The 18,964-nt window shown below is 41.5% G+C and overlaps 1 protein-coding gene across 1 annotated transcript in view; it reads right to left on the bottom strand.

Moving 5' to 3' along the window:
* The window catches only part of ofcc1 (orofacial cleft 1 candidate 1), a 217,079-nt gene extending 202,374 nt beyond the window's left edge, over positions 1-14,705 (bottom strand). Inside the window, exons 1-2 of the mRNA XM_043689352.1 lie at positions 14,637-14,705; positions 10,502-10,741 (exon numbers count right to left, since the gene is read on the bottom strand). Coding sequence (XP_043545287.1) covers positions 10,502-10,741; positions 14,637-14,705 — 309 coding nt within the window. The remainder of the gene's footprint in view (positions 1-10,501; positions 10,742-14,636) is intronic.
* Positions 14,706-18,964: the final 4,259 nt, after the last annotated feature.

Raw genomic sequence — 18,964 nt, forward strand, 5'->3', positions numbered from 1 at the left:
GATGGTGTTGGAACCCACATCAGATGATGCTTTCCAAAATGGCTTTCCAAGGATACTCTGATGTCCATCGATGTCCTGGCCCACTATAATCCAACTATCATAGCTGCTGATGTTTCAGCTACAGGCTTTGATGCATGGAACTTCCAAATGATGAATGCCAATGTATTATGCACGATGGACATTGTTAGACATAAAGCTGTGATATGCCATCACAAGGAAATAGAAAAGGAAGCTCTCTTAGATACTGGAGATTTTCAGCATACATCTTTGAGCTGACAATACTCACAAAAGACAGAACACAAACTGCTGGTCTCCCTATTCGATAAGAATGAATTGGCAAAAGTTCTTCCATGAATACAGGGATTCTAACAGTACTTTATGAGCTTTATGTAGAAAACGATATCTATTTGCCAGGGAAATTGCACATAATGTCCATTGCATTCCCCAGAATGATGGTCAAAAGCCCTAACCAGGCATGACACTGGGCTGGTTTGTGAAACTGACCCATGGAGGCAAGGTAAGCCTCATGATGCTCAAACAAATATGACTGGAGCAGAAGAGAGACCAAGCACATATCACCATTCATTGGCATTGTGTTAAAGGTGTGCCAAACCAAAGCCCAGTGAGTTAGCCTTGAAAGCCATTTTTGAGCATTGACAGCAGTTCACAATTGTAAAATAGATCCCTACCCTCAAAAGGATGGTGTCAGCAAATCTGCCTTATAGTGAATAACGGCACAGATAGTTCATACAACAGGATAAGCAGTGGTATGGAAAGTTCATACAACAGTTATAATGCGTCATGTTGGCTTGCATCATTTGTCATTCTTAGGTGTTCTTCAGTTGCTTCCTTTGTAACTACAGTTGACTACAGTTCAGCCTTCAACATTATTATCCCTTTAAGACTGATTACTAAACTTAGTGATCTTGGACTAAGCCCCACTCTCTGCAAATATTTCATCCTCACTACACTCAACACTGGAGTCCCCCAGAGGTGCATGCTCAGCCCCCTACTGTACTCACTCTATACCCATGACTGCATCACCAAATACCAGACTAATGCCATTTTCAAGTTTGCTGATGACACCACCTTAGTCGGTCGAATCTCAGATGGCAATGAAACAGACTACAGATGGGAAGTGGAAGACCTGGAAAAACGCTGCACTGAGAACAACCTAGCTCTCAATGCCGGCAAAACCAAAGAACTCATTATTGACTTTCGGCGGGATGTTACTCATCACCCCACACATTAATGGCACAGAGGCGAACGAGTGAAGAATGTCAAGCCCCTGGGAGTGGTCATCCACAACAAGCTTTCTTGGACTCTTCATGTGGATGCATTGGTTACAAAGGCCCAATAACATCTCTTCTTCCTCAGGCAGCTGACGAAATTTGGCATGGCGGTGAATACCCTTGCCAACTTTTATAGGTGCGCCATTGAGAGCATTCTGTCTGGATGTATCACTACCTGGTATGGCAACTGTACCATTCAAGATTAGAGGCGGTTACACAGTGTGGTGAACTCGGCCTGGACAATCATAAAGGCCAGCCTCCCATCTATAGAATCCATCTACAAGGCCTGCTGTCGAGGAAAGGCTGCCAGCATTCTCAGAGTCATCCTACCCTGGCAATGTTTTTCTACAGCCTCTACCATCAAGGAGAAGGTACAGAAGCCTGAACACACGCACCAACTGGTTTTGAAACAGTTTCTACTCTACTGTTGTTAGAATACAGAATGGGCTCACAAACTCTTAACATTCACCTGTATCTGTGTTTTTGATTTTGCTGCTGTTTACCTATTATTTACTTATCTATTCTACTTAACTCTCTGATCTGCCTGTATTGCTCGCAAGACAAAGCTTTTCACTGTGCCTCAGTACACATGACAATAAATTCAATTCAATTCAATCCAATTGTCATGGATTCCAATGGGGTGTATTGAAAGAGGAATCCTTTTACAAGAGTTTAAAAATGGTCAGGACAAAAAACTTGAATTTATATACCACCTTTCAAAACCACAGAATGGCTCAAAGCAGTTTACTACCAATGGAATACTTTTGAAAGTAGTTAGCATCATAATGTGGAGAATGTAGCAGCACAGTTGTGCACTCAAAGCTCCCACATGTATCAATGGTATAATGATCAGATAATCTGTTTTTGTTTTAGTGATAGAGGCTAAAGCCACTAGGAATGATACCTTGTTTTCTTTAAATTACTGCCATGGGATCCTTCACGTCCAACTGAGACAGCAGATAAGGACCTCATACTAAAACCTCACCCAAAGGAAGATATTTCCAACAGTGCAACATGCCCTCACTGACTGACTGACAATGGGGCATTGGTCACAGGGTTTGTCTATGCATCTTGAAGCAGGACTTGATCCTAGAACCTGACAATTTGCAGGTATGAACACTGAGCCACAACAGACACAAATACATGTGTTACCCTGACCACATTCATCATCATGTCTTTTGGTAAAGGTTTGGATGGTATCTGCATTCATCAATTTATTTTGAAAGCAAAGAATGCGGGGTGAGGGGAGTATGGGTGGAGCACTGCTATCCCCTACCATCGCCAAGAAAAACTACAGGTCATAACCAACTGATCGTTAAAGGCCTGTCCCACAGGATGGTCAGGATCAGCTGGGGATGGGGGCAGGACCTCAACAAGCTAAAGGTTAGACATTCACCACTCAGGATGTGAGGGACATGACTGAAAGATCTGACATCCATCTAGCAGTTTCAGGATTGTCTTAAAACTGCAGTAGACAAGAAGACTCACAGAAACTGTCAATGATGTCTGTACCCTCGACATCCCAGGCATGTAGGACAGAAAGGTACTTGGTACCTGAAGGAGGGAGCGAGGGGAATGGGGAGGGTGGGGTATGAAGGCCAGGCTGAGAGGAACAAAGAAAGAGCCACATCATGTGGGGCAGTGCTCCAATGACCACTCGGCACATTCTTTAACAAAAAAAACCGAGTTCTGATTCTTGACTGCATTGCTCAACACTTAATGGCAGCAGAGATTGATCAAGTAGGCAGTTAGTGGCCTTCTGAGGTTTCGATAGTCCTCAGGGTAGGCAAGCTAATGGGTGTAATGTCCACATACTGCATGATGGGATAGCTCAGAAGTGAGCAGAAAGGCAATGGGTTGACCACAAGACATATATTACATTTTTACCCTATGCCCTGCACAGTGCTATAAAGTCCAGTTCAATGTGTCCTTTCAGATTTTAGGTGGCTCGATCAATGTTGTTCTTAAACAAATTTTATGCTCAGCTTTCAACTCTAAGCAAAACCTAGAGATAACAATACATGGTTTTCAAAATACTATGTTTTTATACACCAGAAACGAACGGGAGATGTTGTTTGTTTGGCATTATGAGCATGTATGCAACCAAGCATTGCAAAAAAGCTGAGCAGGTCAGTTTAGTGGCTTGAATAACATGTCTAGGATTTAGCAGTGACATTTGTAAAAGACAGTGAGGAATGCAATGTGTGATTTAAAGCATCCAGAAACTGAGAGGTTTATAACAAGAAAAATAAAATCCAGTAATCCCCTCCCGCAAGGTGCAATTCAATTGTGAAAAATATATAATTGTTATTATTTTAATCCAGGATTTTGGCAATAACAATTTTATTTAACCTGTGCTTTATTATTTAAGTCACAATAGGGACAGAATGTGAATTTCAAACAATAGAGGGACTGAGATTGCACCCAAGTCTTAACTGTTGTTTCCAAATTCGATTGCCTTCTGTAAATGAGCTTTAGTAGATCTTGGATGAATAGTTTGGTCAGGGCTTCCCAACTGTAAGGTCTTGTCTCCAGTGGGATTGAGAAATTACTGTTTAGGCAGTGAGCTGCAAATCAGCAATGATTTCCATGGAGCTTTGACTGATTGGTCACAGTGATGACACCCTTTTAAATTAAAGAATTCCTGCAGTGTAGACGCAGGCCATTCGGCCCATTGAGTCCATACTGTCCCTCCAAAAAGCATCATACATTTCCAATGGCCAATTCACCTAACCTGCACATCTTTCGACTGTGGGAGGGAACCAAAGCACCCAGAGGAAACCCACACAGAGATCATGCAAACTCCACACAGATGGTCACCTGAGGCTGAAACCCAGGTGAGACAGCAGTGCTAACCACTGAGCCATCATGACACCCTGAATCATTAGCTATTTAAATCATGCACTATTCTATTAGTGGCCAGGCTAAGGAATTGCCAATTAGGTCAATTAATTGGATGGCCTTTTTTTTATATAGAGAGATGCCATGTAGGCATGATTCAATTCTCACACTGGCAGAATTTTCCATCTTCTCAAACTTTCACCTTGCCTGAGGTGTGGTGACCCTCAGGTTAAACCGCCACCAGTGGTGTCTATGGTGTCTTGACTTACTAGTGGCCATGGTCTTGTGAACAAATCATTGTGGCCTGATTGTTGCTCACAAAAAAAAAAGCCTGAGGGAAGGAAGGGGATTTCATTTTGAAAAAAATAATGTTCAGCATGACCCACCACACTCAACCTCATTCTTCACCCAACACAACCCACCAAACTCTTGTGCATTAAAATGGAGTCACACCAGAAAATTGTTAGAGAAGAAATGAGTTGGATAGTGTATTGCCTATTGTAAAGCAGGTAGAGGGTTTAACAGCTAACAAAGTTACGCTAGCTACCTGCCCAACCACAAGACAAGGACTTAGACAGTCACTCACTCACTAAAAACCAGAGCCAATAACAACTTCATTCTATAGTCTTTCATGGGATGTCAGCATTGCTAGCAAACCCTCCATTTGTTGCCCATCCCCAATTGCTCTTGAACTGAGTGGCATGTTCGGCCATTTAAGAGGGCATTAAGAATCAAGTGTATTCCAATGGGTTTGGAGTCACATATAAACTAGACCATGTTATGATGGCAGATTGCCCTCGATGAGAAACATTAATAAACCAGATGGAATTTTACTGCAATTAATGGTGGTTTGGTGACAATATAACAGAGGTTATAGGCTTACTAGAGGCAGTTCATATCAAAGAAGGTTCACTAGGATAATCCCCAGTATAGAAGGAATGTCTTACGAGCATAGGTTGAACAGGTTAAGACTCTCCCAATTGGAATTTAGAACAATGAGAGGTGATCTTACTGAAACATATCGGATTCTTAAAGTGCTTGACAGGGTAAATGCTGAGAAGATATTTCCCCTCATGAAAGAGTCTAGGGATAGAGGCATAGTCTCAGAATAAACAGACAGCAATTTAAGACTGAGATAAGGGGGAGTTTCTTCTCTAAGAAGGTTGTGAGTCTTTGGAACTCCTTCCCACAGCGAACTGTAGGGGTAGAGTCCTTGTGTCTTTTAAGGCTGCAGTAGATCGATTGCTGATGAGTCAGGGATTCAAGGGAAATGCTAGGAAAGTGGATGTGAGGAATGCCAGATGAGCCATGATCCTACTGAATAGTGGAGCACGCTTGAGGTGATAAATAGTCTACGCCTGTTTCTATATCTTATGATCTAATATAATAGATTCATTAATTTGTGGGCGGCACGGTGGCACAGTGGTTAGCACTGCTGCCTCACAGCGCCTGAGACCCGTAATTTAATTTAGATTCCACCATCTGCTGTGGTGAGGATTTGGACCCAGGGCCCCAGAGCATTCGACTCTGCATTTATAGTCCAGTGACATTATCCCATGAAAGTCAAGATTTGTCTCCTCTCAGAAATTAGATTCTCAATTATCCAAGACTTCCAAGAATTAATGATTCTCTCCTCCTCAAAGCTGCTATAAACAATGTGGAACAAACATCACAGAGCAATAAAAATAGTGTTTGTAAAACTATTCCTTGAACACTTCCTTTATAAAAATGTCAGATGGGAAAAACAATTGTTCTGTGCAGATTCATCCAGTCAGATAAGGAAGAATCTATTTGCTTTCCAATGGGAATGGGCCAGCCATGGGTGACAATGAGGGATGCGGTGGGCAACAAGTTATGGCAATGTAGTGGCAGGGCATTGGAGGAGGTCATGTGATGAAACCACTAGGATTAAGTCCAACCAGAATAGCCAAATCTACCTCAGCCCTTTGGATGAAAGGTCACAGGACTGTGTATAAAGGACCAGAATGTAATGGATTCAAAATCTCAAAAGCCTTACCCTTTCACCAAATAATTTTCTCCATTTCATTAGCTTAGAACAGGCTCAAAGTTACAGCATCTCAGAGATCTGCTGTGCACGCACTCATTCTAAAGTATAACTTGGTGGTGAGGTGACACAACCACAAACATAACATAGTTTTACAGTTGTCACTTTGTACGACCATAGGCTGAACTTAAAGTACAAAATGATAAAGGTCAGATACTTAAACAAAAATAGCACCTTATTTAACGTTACTCTTTTATCCTCATTTCTTTTTAATTAAAGCTACTTGCAATACAGAGTTGTTTTTACCTGGTGGCCACAGAATTATTATTGTAGTAAATTTACTTTAAAGGACCTCTATATTTATTGGGCTAAATAAGAATCTTTTTAAAACTAACTATTTTTCATGAATATATATGCTGAATATTTTCCCTTACAGTTGAATCAAATATGATATCTCATTACAATAATTTGCTAGCAGAAGTACATGAGAATAACAGTTAAGCATATGCTAAATAATCTGACTGTTTTCAGGCTTTTTTTCTATTACAAGTTACAGCCCTGGCAAACAGTGCAGCAAATTGTACTTTAAGAAGATTATCTGCTGTAAGTGAAACTCCATTTTTAAACAATATCCTTTCAACAAAATCTGGAATTAAATCATGAGGAATATCTGCTGTTAAGTAAAAACAATATGAAAAAAAAATGTCATTCAAACAAACTCTGGCATTAGATCAGTGAAGATTCAAGGCCCAAAACCTATTCACTCTTTTACAGCAGCCCCTCTCCAATGCTTGTAACAGATTTCTGTGCACAGTGTAGCTGGTGAATGTGAGTAGCCCAGGGTTTATCACAGTAACTAGAGGACTGATTAATTCAGTTAGCTCGATGACCAAACTGTGGCACAGCATGAAGGCATGAATCACAGAAGGTTGGTCTGCAGGTACAAGTAATTCGGAAGGCAAATGGAATTTGTCCTTCACTGCTAAAGGTATTGAGTTTAAAAGCAGGGAGGTTATGTTGCAACTCTATAGTGTGCTGATGAGGCCACACCTGGAGTACTGTGTGCAGTTGTGGTCTCCTTACTTGAAAAAGGATGTACTGGCACTAAAGGGGATGCAGAGGAGGTTCACTAGGTTGATTCCAGAGTTGAGAGGGTTGGCTTATGAGGAGAGACTGACTAGACTGGGATTATGGATGGAAATGTGTTGCTGGAAAAGCACAGCAGGTCAGGCAGCATCTAGGGAACAGGAGAATCGACGTTTCGGGCATTAGCCCTTCTTCAGGACTGGGATTATATTCATTGGAATTTAGAAGAATGAGAGGGGAGCTTATAGAATCATATAAAATTATGAAGAGAATAGATAAGATAGAAGTAGAGAGGATGTTTCCACTGGCGGGTGAAAGTAGGACAAGAGGGCATAGCCTCAAAATTAGGGGGAGCAGATTTAGCACTGAATTGAGGGGGAACTTCTTCACCCAGAGGGTTGTGAATATATGGAATTCCCTTCCCAATGAAGTAGTTGACACAACTTCAGTAAACGTTTTTAAAGCAAAGATAGATTTCTTTTTGAACAATGAAGGATTTAAGGCCTTTATTGTTCAAGAGACCGGTGAGAGGGCAGGTAAGTGAAGCTGAGTCCATGAAAAGATCAGCCATGATCTTATTGAATGGAGGAGGAGGCTCGAAGGGCCAGATGGCCTACTCCTGCCCCCAGTTCTTATGTTCGTATGTAAGGCAATAGCACAGGTTCAATCCCTGTACCAGCTATAGTAGTTCACAGAGGCCTGCCCCCTCACTTTACCCCATATTTGTGAAATGGCTTCCTACAATCTATACATATGTTTCTATTTATGCTTATATCTTTCTCTAATGCAGAGCGAATGTTGACGGTCCTTTGTGGACTATGTCTTCTTACTATGTCATACCACGGTAACTGCAAGGTCTGCCTGCAGTCAAGTCCAAAATTATGGCTGGGCCACAAATGAATTACCTTATTGCAAGTATTGAATTATGTCTTTCTCGTAAACAAGCTACAAAGAAAAAATTTTGAGGGCCACCTAACAACGTCCTGTATGGGAGTTGGGTATTTTCCAGCCACTTTTATGGGTGAGATGTAACAGTACAGATGTGAGCTCCAACTCAGTATGGCTATGCAAATCAGAGTACTTGCCCTTTACCTCATAAGTCGTGGTGGGGCTAGATTTTGAAGGCAGGAATGAATAGACCACTGTGCTTAGGGCAAGAAGTGCTTCCCCACAGTGTCAAGGGGCCCCTATCGTGGTCCGGCTGCTAAGAGTGTTGCCTTCATGCACAGAAGGAGATGGATGCGAATTACAAAGGAAGCATGAAAATATCCTTACGTTAGCATCTCCCTTGCTTGGAAATATTACGATGATTCTAGGAAGATAATCTGGATACTGCCACTACTGTTTAGAAACTAGGCTAACATAAGCAGTAGCAAATATTATGATTCCACTTACAACAATCAGCAGGATGAAAGTGTGAAGCAATTTTTATTTCTTAACTACAAACTGAAAGAAGTTCATCTTTTAAGCCTTTTCTACAATGGACATTGCTGTGTTACTGATAATAGTCTAATAATGCAATCATCCATCAGGACTTGAATACTTCCTTGGGTTAGTTTATTTTTATACACATTACAAATTATGCATAGGCATTGCAGCAAACCAACTGCTTTGTATGTGTGCAACTTGCAAAGTCATTGTAGGCTAAGAGCCAGGCAGAATCACAGCACTGAATACTCAGGGCATAAGAAGTCCTTAAAAGGTGAATTCTCTTAACAGCAAGACACACATACAGCAGATATCATCTATAACAGAGCTACCAATCAAGCCATATTATAGAGATGTACATATTGTATGTTGCCTGCCAATGCATTGATTCGTATATCTCACTTACTGATGCCCTCACTATTGCCGTCTTCAAATGATTTATCCCTAAAGTACCAAAATTTCCTTTCAAGCAATTGATCATCTCTTGCAATTTGCAGATTGTTTCCATTCAATCACTTTTTATCCCTCTTGGCTGCCTTCCACCATCAACACTTCACTTACCAAGAATAAAAACAGAAAGACACAATCTTCAACTCAGCTACTGTCAATCATCTCCTGTAATTTAAAAAAAATGATGTGCAGCTGCACTGGCAGGTCTGCTTTACTCAATTCTTGCTTGCTAGTCTTCACCTCACTGCAAATTACTGCTCAATCCATCAATCTGACCCAAGAATTCGCTAACCAATGAGAGTGAGATACAGAGACTGGCTGCCTAGTCACCTGTAATGGCTGGAATACCAAACACCCTAAAATGAATCCACATGAAGATGAGGATGTTCAGTTAGAATTCAGTGAAATTCTAAAACACGAGGCAGGCTATTCAGTCCATCTAGTCTGTGTCAGTGCTTACCCTCCAATCGAGCAATTCATTCAATTCAGTAGGTGACTACAAACATCAAAGAGTAAAAGAGAGGCGAGATAAATTGGGTTGCACTAAGCTTAAGCTTCAACCTTTAAAATACTGGAAAAGGGAGGAAGGACTGAGAGAAATTCCACAGTTTTGAGGTCTTAAAAATGAATTCGAATTAGAGGCTGCAGAGTCTCGATTTTAACATAATAGGAGGAAGAACCATAAGGTGGGGTAGCAGATTCCTGATGAAGGGCTTTTGCCTGAAACGTTGATTCTCCTGCTCCTGGGATGCTGCTGCGCTTTTCCAGCAACACACTCCCGACTCTGATCTCCAGCATCTGCAGTGCTCACTTTCTCCCAGCTGATTTAGAGCTTAGTAAGAACAACAGAGGAACTGTGAGACGATGAACAATTTTGACAAAATTCAAAAGACTGCAATGTAAAGGTATTGCATATTAGTGATTAAAAAGTTGCCTTCTCTCATTCTGCAGTTGAAGTCCCATCTTCGATACAAGAGTACTTTTTCAGTTCTTGAATGGCCCAGTGTCATTCAGGCTGCCTGCTTTGAGGCAACTGGATTCACTGAGTCTCTACATCATGTCCATTTTCTTCATTTTGCACTTTCATGAGCAACGTGAGAAGTCCAGTTGGGAAGACAAAGAGGGGCAGGCACTGCAAACCTCTCTACTGACTGTATCTAATATGGTGGAAGACAGCTCAAAACATAATGCAGAATGAATACACTCAAAGTACACACCCCTTTCCTTAATTAAAGCAAAGCATCTGTTCTCAGTGATTTCTCTGATCACCCAGCCAGAAATCTTTGACTCACATATCTCACTGTCTGCTGTGAAATGAAGTCAAAAGTACCTTATTTGCTGAAATATTATTGTCACTTCTTTAACAAAGTAAACATTATAAAGTAATGATATTGCTTACCGCAGCAATGCTCTGGTTGAAACTTAGCTCCACATTATAAAAGTTCCCATCATGATGGACCGGTTGGGTTGTCCCTGTCCAGTTGTCATCCTTCGAGTTCGACCATCGAAGTGGATAGCCCCCAAGTCGGCTGTACAACGAAATTCTGAGGATGAACTGTCCTTTAGGCAATTTATCCTTCACAGCCCGTAGACACTTCAGTTCAATTTGAACAGGCTGAGGTGTGCCAGACCATTCAACCTGAGTGGAACAATTTATCTAAGTACTTACAGCGCAATAAATGAAAGACCACTTACATTTGGAAAAATAGAAAGCCCAATGATAAAATATGAACATACATTGTGAAATAACAATCCTCAAGAATATTCTTCTGAAATCCTTCTTCCTTTATTGTTTTAGCAGAGGCTTCAAATGTAAATGAGGAAGAAATTTCAAATGAATGGATACCTCTTTACATCAATATTCCCACAGTATAATTTCAAAGTTGTGGTGGGGGTAATATTTGGGTTGGACCAGGACTGGGTGCAGGAAGAATCACATTGCACTGCTCATTGCGATACAGGCAGCATGCAAACATCGTAGTGGTTGAAAAATTAAAAGATAGTGCATGCAGCCAGCATAAAGCATGCTACAGAGTGGCTGCACACTTTCACAGGTGCCCAAGCAGCATGATATGCTGAGCGTGGGTGAACTTTTAGTGTGTTAACTATTGCAATTGCCGAACACTTTGGCATTTAGATGCTGTGCAGTCTAAGCAGCTGGAAAATGGGAAGCCTTCAGAAAAGAGATAACGAGAATCCAGAGAAAGTATATTCCTGTTAGGGTGAAAGGAAAGGCTGGTACGTATAGGGAATGCTGGATGACTAAGGAAATTGAGGGTTTGGTTAAGAAAAAGAAGGAAGCATATGTAAGGTATAGATCAAATAGAAGGTATAGATTGAATTCTTAGAAGACTATAAAGGAAGTAGGGGTATACTTAAGAGGAAAATCAGGAGGGCAAAAAGGAGACATGAGATAGCTTTCGCAAACAGAATTAAGGAGAATCCAAGGAGTTTTTACAAATACATTAAGGACAAAAGGGTAACTAGGGAGAAAATAGGGTCCCTCAAAGATCAGCAAGGCGGCCTTTGTGTGGAGCCGCAGAAAATGGGAGAGGTACTAAATGAGTATTTTGCATCAGTATTTACTGTGGAAAAGGATATGGAAGATATAGACTGTAGGGATACAGATGGTGACATCTTGCAAAATGTCCATATTACAGAGGAAGAAGTACTGGATGTCTTGAAACGAGTCTAGCTTCTCTGTGGGAAGCTAGAGAAGTGATTGCTGGGCCTCTTGCTGAGATATTTGTATCATCGATAGTCACAGGTGAGGTGCCGGAAGAGTGGAGGTTGGCTAACATGGTGCCACTGTTTAAGAAGGGTGGTAAGGATAAGCCAGGAAACTATAGACTAGTGAGCCTGACATCGGTGGTGGGCAAGTTGTTGGAGGGAATCCTGAGGGACAGGATGTACATGTAGTTGGAAAGGCAAGGACTGATTAGGGATAGTCAACGTGGCTTTGTGCGTGGGAAATCATTTCTCACAAGCTTGATTGAGCTTTTTGAGGAAGTAACAAAGAGGACTGATGAGGGCAGAGCAGTAGATGTGATCTATATGGACTTCAGTAAGGCGTTCAACAAGATTCCCCATGGGAGACTGATTAGCAAGGTTAGATCTCACGGAATACAGGGAGAACTAGCCATTTGGATACAGACTGGCTCAAAGGAAGATGACAGAGGGTGGTGGTGGAGGGTTGTTTTTCAGACTGGAGGCCTGTGACCAGTGGAGTGCCACAAGGATCGGTGCTGGGTCCTCTACTTTTTGTCATTTACTTAAATGATTTGGATGCGAGCATAAGAGGTACAGTTTGCAGATGATATCAAAATTGGAGGTGAAGTGGACAACGAAGAGGGTTACCTCAGATTACAACAGGATCTTGACCAGATGGGCCAATGGGCTGAGAAGTGGCAGATGGAGTTTAATTCAGATAAATGTGAAGTGCTGCATTTTGGGAAAACAAATCTTAGCAGGACTTCTACACTTAATGGTGAGGTCCTAGGGAGTGTGGCTGAACAAAGAGACCTTGGAGTCCAGGTTCATAGCTCCTTGAAAGTGGAGTCGCGGGTAGATAGGTTGTTTTCCCTGGAGCGCGGAGGCTGAGGGGTGACCTTATAGAGGTTTACAAAATTATGAGGGGCATGGATTGGGTAAATTGGCAAAGTCTTTTCACTGGGGTCGGTGAGTCCAGAACTGGAGGGCATAGGTTTAGGGTGAGAGGGGAAAGATATAAAAGAGACCTACGGAGCAACTTTTTCACACAGAGGATGGTACGTGAATGGAATGAGCTGCCAGAGGAAGTGGCGGATACAAACGCAACATTTCAGAGGCATTTGGATGGATATATGAATAGGAAGGGTTTGGAGGGATATGGGCTGGGTGCTGGCAGGTGGGACTAGGTTGGGTTGGGAAATCTGGTCGGCGTGGACGGGTTGGACCGAAGGGTCTGTTTCCATGCTGTGTGGACGGGTTGGACCGAAGGGTCTGTTTCCATGCTGTACATCTCTATGACTCTATGACACCCTGTAACATGAGAAGGCATTTTGCTAACTACGCTGGTCTGAGAGAATACAGTGAACACCCCTTTCCTGAAATAAAGAGAATCTGGTTTCAAAGCACCTCCTGCTTTGTTATGTCCACTCATTGTACACAACAATTCAGATCTAGCCTTGACTCTCTACATATTCGTTTGGAATTCCTTTGGTTTAGCATGCATTAAACATTCTAACATTGAATAAAGATCACAAGCTTCAACTGTTCAATGGGAATGGCTTTGACTCCGTACCAATAACCCATCTAGAAGAAGTCCCTAAACTTGTAACAGGCACTGGCTTCCTTGTGGGGAAACTGAGTCCATCTTTGAGGAGAAAGTGAGGTCTGCAGATGCTGGAGATCAGAGCTGAAAATGTGTTGCTGGAAAAGCGCAGCAGGTCAGGCAGCATCCAAGGAACAGGAGAATCGATGTTTCGGGCATAAGCCCTTCTTCAGGAAACTTCCTGAAAAAGGGCTTATGCCCGAAACGTCGATTCTCCTGTTCCCTGGATGCTGCCTGACCTGCTGCGCTTTTCCAGCAACACATTTTCAAAACTGAGTCCATCGCAATGCATGCTCTTATAAAATTGTGTTAGCATTTCTGCTTTAATAGTGGCAAACAATATTTACTCTGTAGTCATTTTCCAAAATATAGCTTGATTTCAACATAGCATTGGTTATCATGCTTAAAGGTTATAAAGTTGTAAATTTTAACAAGAAATATTCTGCAAGAATCAACATCCTGCTTTTTTTTTGTATGCTCACTATTTTAAAGCTCTGAGCAGCATGACAATTATTTTCATTCTAATTACAAAATTTTAATTAACAGAAAAAGTCCAAATTTAATATTTTGTGCACTGAAACCCAAAATTAACATTATATGAAAAATGGAGGTAATCTTTTTGAAACCTCTAGGCAGGATTACTGGTGCAGGAAGGCTTTGGATATTAAACACATTCTAAATTAAACACCCCCAACAAATTTCATACAGAAATATATTTAGATAATTTTACATGCCAAAATATATTTCATATTATTGCCAATCACCACCCCTGCCCCCATTTCCTGGCTTGTCCTCAGTAAGTTTTGAAATATATGAGTGAAGATCTTGTCTTTTACCAATGAAATTGCTATGCATGGCAGGATTGCCATTGCTTTTCTAGCTATACTGCTTGTTTCAAGTCAGCAAGCCATAAAAAATCTTTATCTCTCTGAAACACAGCAATTTGGAAGATAATCGAATGGTGACTGGGGGGCAGAAATGCCAGTCTGAGGAATTATACCACAATCTCTCTCGCATTTACAACCTTCCTCAAAGCAAGCTGTCACCCTGGTAGGAAAGGTTGATAGAAGATTCATTACATCTCCGGGCCTGTCTCATTTGCATGGCGACATAACTGCTCCTCACTTGCTGAAAGACTTCATTCAGCCCAGCTCTAATGCTGCATTCATAAGGAAGAGTTTTGATGGAAAGCTGCAGGAGGAGACTTGTTGCTTGCCCTTACCTTCCAGCGATGGCCTTGCATACCACGGTCTTGGTGTTTGACTTCAGTCAGGTCACCGTACATAGCCATTACTTCACCTCTACGGCTTTCTAGTGCTTTTAGCAATTGGTTTTCAGCACTGCAATATATATATTATATATACTTTGAGGTCATTTTACAGTGAGTTCATGCTTTCTAAAAAAAACAGCATTTAATAACAGAATGCAACAATGAGATTAAATCATGACCTATTTTTGGTTTGGTCTCACTCAGAATCTGTTCGTAGCATCCTTTTAACAAAACAGTGTACACTTTATTCAAAATTTGAATCAAATTTTGGGAGCATTTGGGTATCTCACTAATTCTAAATTTAAAATATTGAACCACAATCATTAAAAAGGGAAGGAATGCATACGTATGGCACCTGATTTCAAATGTGTCTATATTGACATGTAGTAATGTTTGGGTGGCAATCTTAGTAGTCAATCTGTGCACAGTAAGATCCCACACAGCAGCAGTCAAATGAATCATCGGTTAATTTGTCTCAACATTGTGGACAAACAAAAGAATGTTGACCTGGGATACCCACAAACCACACCCCCCCAAAAAAAAACTCCTCACAGTTCTTCTATTTTATCAATGCATGCGATGTGTTGAGTCCACTCAAATTACAAGAAGTGGGAGATTTATGCTCAGTCATAATGTCGTAACGCTATTCAGAAGAAAATGGTAACTTACTTTATATGTGCAAGGACCGAATAAGAATTGAACACAAGATATCCCGTCGCAGACGAGTACCAGTTAATGATTTAAGCTGACATCTATTTTATGCAATAACTTCATTTTACTGTCATATTTTAGAAAACAGAAATATAATATTGTGTTTCAAAGCTCAATTGAGGTTATGCAGAAGATACTTTAAATACTCAAACTTAATGGGCAAAACCACTTTTGAAATGTGAACTAAGGTGCACAGTGGTTAAAGAGCAGAGTCAATCAGTTTAATTGGATAGAGCTTTCAGAGACAAAGCACAAACACATTGGAACAAATGGGGCCTTTCTTTGCTGTCCAATTCCATGGTTCATTTCTGCTCACCCAATGGCAGATTAAGCGAGCAGCTGATTCCAGAGGCAAAAAGGTGTCAAATAAGTTGGAAGAGGTACCATTCAACTTCACTCTCTCTAATAGACACAGTAAACCCGTTCTCATTTTTCCCACCACAATCTAAACTCAGTCACTTATCTATGTAGCCCAATATGTCACAGTTGTTCCACCTGCAGTTCTGGCTCTCATTGGCTGTTTTTCTTTCAGTTGCACGTGGAGTTTATCTTGGAGGTAACACATTGTGCAACAACAAACAAAAGCAGAAATTGCCAGAAATGTTCAGCAGGTTGAGCAGCAACTGTGGAGAGAAGTCAGAGTTAACAGTTTGGGTCGAACGATCCTTCCTCAGACGAAGGATCACTCAATTTGGAATGTTAACTCTGGTTTGTCACCGCAGATGCTGCCAGACTGCTGAGCTTTTACAGTAATTTCTGTTTTTCCTTCTGATTTACAGCATCTGCAATTATTTTGGTTTTTATGTTGGGCAATAATCTTTGTTCCTTCCAAAGTAGCCTGCTTGGGAAATTCACTCCATAAGCCATCCAACAGCCATCCATATCCTGAGAGGTGAAAGTCATGCAGTTGTTGTAAAGAGTCTGCCAAGAAACTTCCTTCAACATGCACTCACCAACATTATTCACAAAGGGATTTGTGACATTCACTGCTATGGAGAAATTGCCAGGGTGGACCCATTTCATTATTCTCAATTTATCAACGTGAAAAGCTTTCCGCTCATGACGTGGTCATTTGAGCTTCTCATTGATCTTCGGTTGTGGCTTTTGATAGCTTTCAAATCCCAATCCTCCAACCGCAACAAGGACAGAACCACTCTGGTCCTCACCTTCCACCCCACCAACCTCCGTATACATTGCATCATCCTCCGCCATTTCCGCCATCTACAAACAGATCCCACCAGCAGAGATATATTTCCCTCCCCACCCCTATCCACTTTCCGTAAAGACTGTTCCCTCCGCGACTACCTTGCCAGATCCACACCCCCAACAACCCACCACCCCATTCCTCCCACCTTATCCCAGTTCCAACTTTCCAGCTCAGCACCACCCTGATGACCTGTCCTACCTATCCATCTTCCTTCCCACCTATCCGCTCCAACCTCCCCTCCGACCTATCACCGTTCACCCCACCTTCATCCACATACTGCACTCTCAGCTACCTTCCCTCCAGCCCCACCACCCTCCCATTTATCTCTCCACCCCTGAGGCTCCCAGCCTCATTCCTGATGAAGGGCTCTTGCCCAAAACGTTGATTTTCCTGCTCCTCAGATGCTGCCTGACCTGATGTGCTTTTCCCAAACCACAGCCCTGACTCTAAATCTCCAGCATCTGCAGTATTCACTATCACCTAGCTTTCCACAACTCTCCAACGGCTCTGTTGTTTTACCATCAAAAAAGGCTCACATCATGAGGGGTTAGAGTTTGATCTGTTTACTTGTCTACATAAACATGCATGCATATAGATGGGTGCCAAATCACTGTAAATTTCTTGCACATCCAAATGAAGGAAACGCTTGTACCTTAGGCCTAAGACTAGCAGAATAGGGTGGCTATATTAGCAAAACTGATGATATACCCACAAGATCTCTGAAGCGAACCACCATGGGATGGATTCAAATGTGAAATCACGTCAAAATTCTGAATGGCTCCCGAAATTAATACACAACTTGATGGAGACAATTGTTGATGACTCTGATTTCTGATCATTGGAGTAAACGTGACAATTTCACATAATATTTCAGTTCACAACAATCAGTCCAGCCTACTCAGCTGTTGTCATTGTACCAAATGACATACAAACAAAATAAAATACATACAAATTAGGAGCAGGAGTAGGCCATTCATCCCCTCGAGCCTGCTATGCTATTTAATAAGTTCATGGCTGATCAAATCCATGTATCTACCCCACGTCTGATAGACCTTGACTTCTTCTCCATCAAGAATTTATTCATCACCAAGATAAAACCATTCAATGATCCCGTCTCCACCATTCTCTCACAAACAGAGTTCTATAGACCCACAACTTTGAGAGATGAATTCCTCCTCATTATTTTTAAGGCCCTTTATTTTTAAACTGTGCCCAAGAACCCCAGTCTCTTCCACAAGGGGAAAACATCCTGTCCACGTCCATCCTGTCTCGCCTCTTCAGAATCTCACACGTTTCAATAAGATCACTTCTTACTCTTCTAAATTCCAATGGTTACAGGCATCTCCAACAGGAGGCTAGAAATATTAATTGGGTAAACACCCAAAAACAGATTTACAACTTCAGGTCAATGACACTTCATCAGAACAGTTATAATTTGAAGATAATACACTGTACACAGATCTTTGAAAGCAGCAGGGCCAGTTAAAAAAAGATTATTACAAAAGCATATAAATTTATAAATTGAAACGTGCTTTTTCTTCTTTGCCAAGTTGGACCCCTCCCTTCTTCCTTAACTCTGGGTGACTTCATGCTGATGTACATTCTCACAGACACAAGTCTGCCTCCTGTCCCTCCTTGTGTAATGACTCTGCATGTGTAAACCTTGTTGTAACCCAAGTTGTAACTGAACCTCGTCATAATCCAAAATTTGCTTGTAGCAAAGGTGATACAGTGAGAAACCCTGGCTACATCTCCCTTTTCTTTGAGGCCAACTGTAGAAACTTTACTCCTGACAATATTGAGGTCAACCACCAAACACAGGTCTCCTCCTAGCTGTGCATATATATCAGGTACTCAATTTAATAAAAAAAGAGAATGAGCTGAGGTCGTTCTTAAATAACAAAAAGAAAAGAATGAGCTGCATTAACAGCAATAACATAACTCTTGGAATCATAAAACTGTAAAAATGTTACACTACAAAAGGAGACTATTTGACATGCTGTGTTCATGCTGACTGTCTACAAGAGATATTCAGCTAGTCCCATTCCCCTTCTTTTCCCTTTTAGCCCTCCAAACATTTTTAAGACCATAAGACATAAGAGCGGAAGTAAGGCCATTCGGCCCATCGAATCCACTCCGCCATTCAATCATGGCTGATGGGCATTTCAACTCCACTTACCCGCATTCTCCCCGTAGCCCTTAATTCCTTGTGACATCAAGAATTTATCAATTTCTGCCTTGAAGACATTTAGCGTCCCAGCCTCCACTGCACTCTGCGGCAATGAATTCCACAGGCCCACCACTCTCTGGCTGAAGAAATATCTCCGCATTTCTGTTCTGAATTTACCCCCTCTAATTCGAA

Source organism: Chiloscyllium plagiosum, chromosome 4 (genome assembly GCF_004010195.1).
Source record: "Chiloscyllium plagiosum isolate BGI_BamShark_2017 chromosome 4, ASM401019v2, whole genome shotgun sequence".
Lineage (NCBI taxonomy): Eukaryota > Metazoa > Chordata > Chondrichthyes > Orectolobiformes > Hemiscylliidae > Chiloscyllium > Chiloscyllium plagiosum.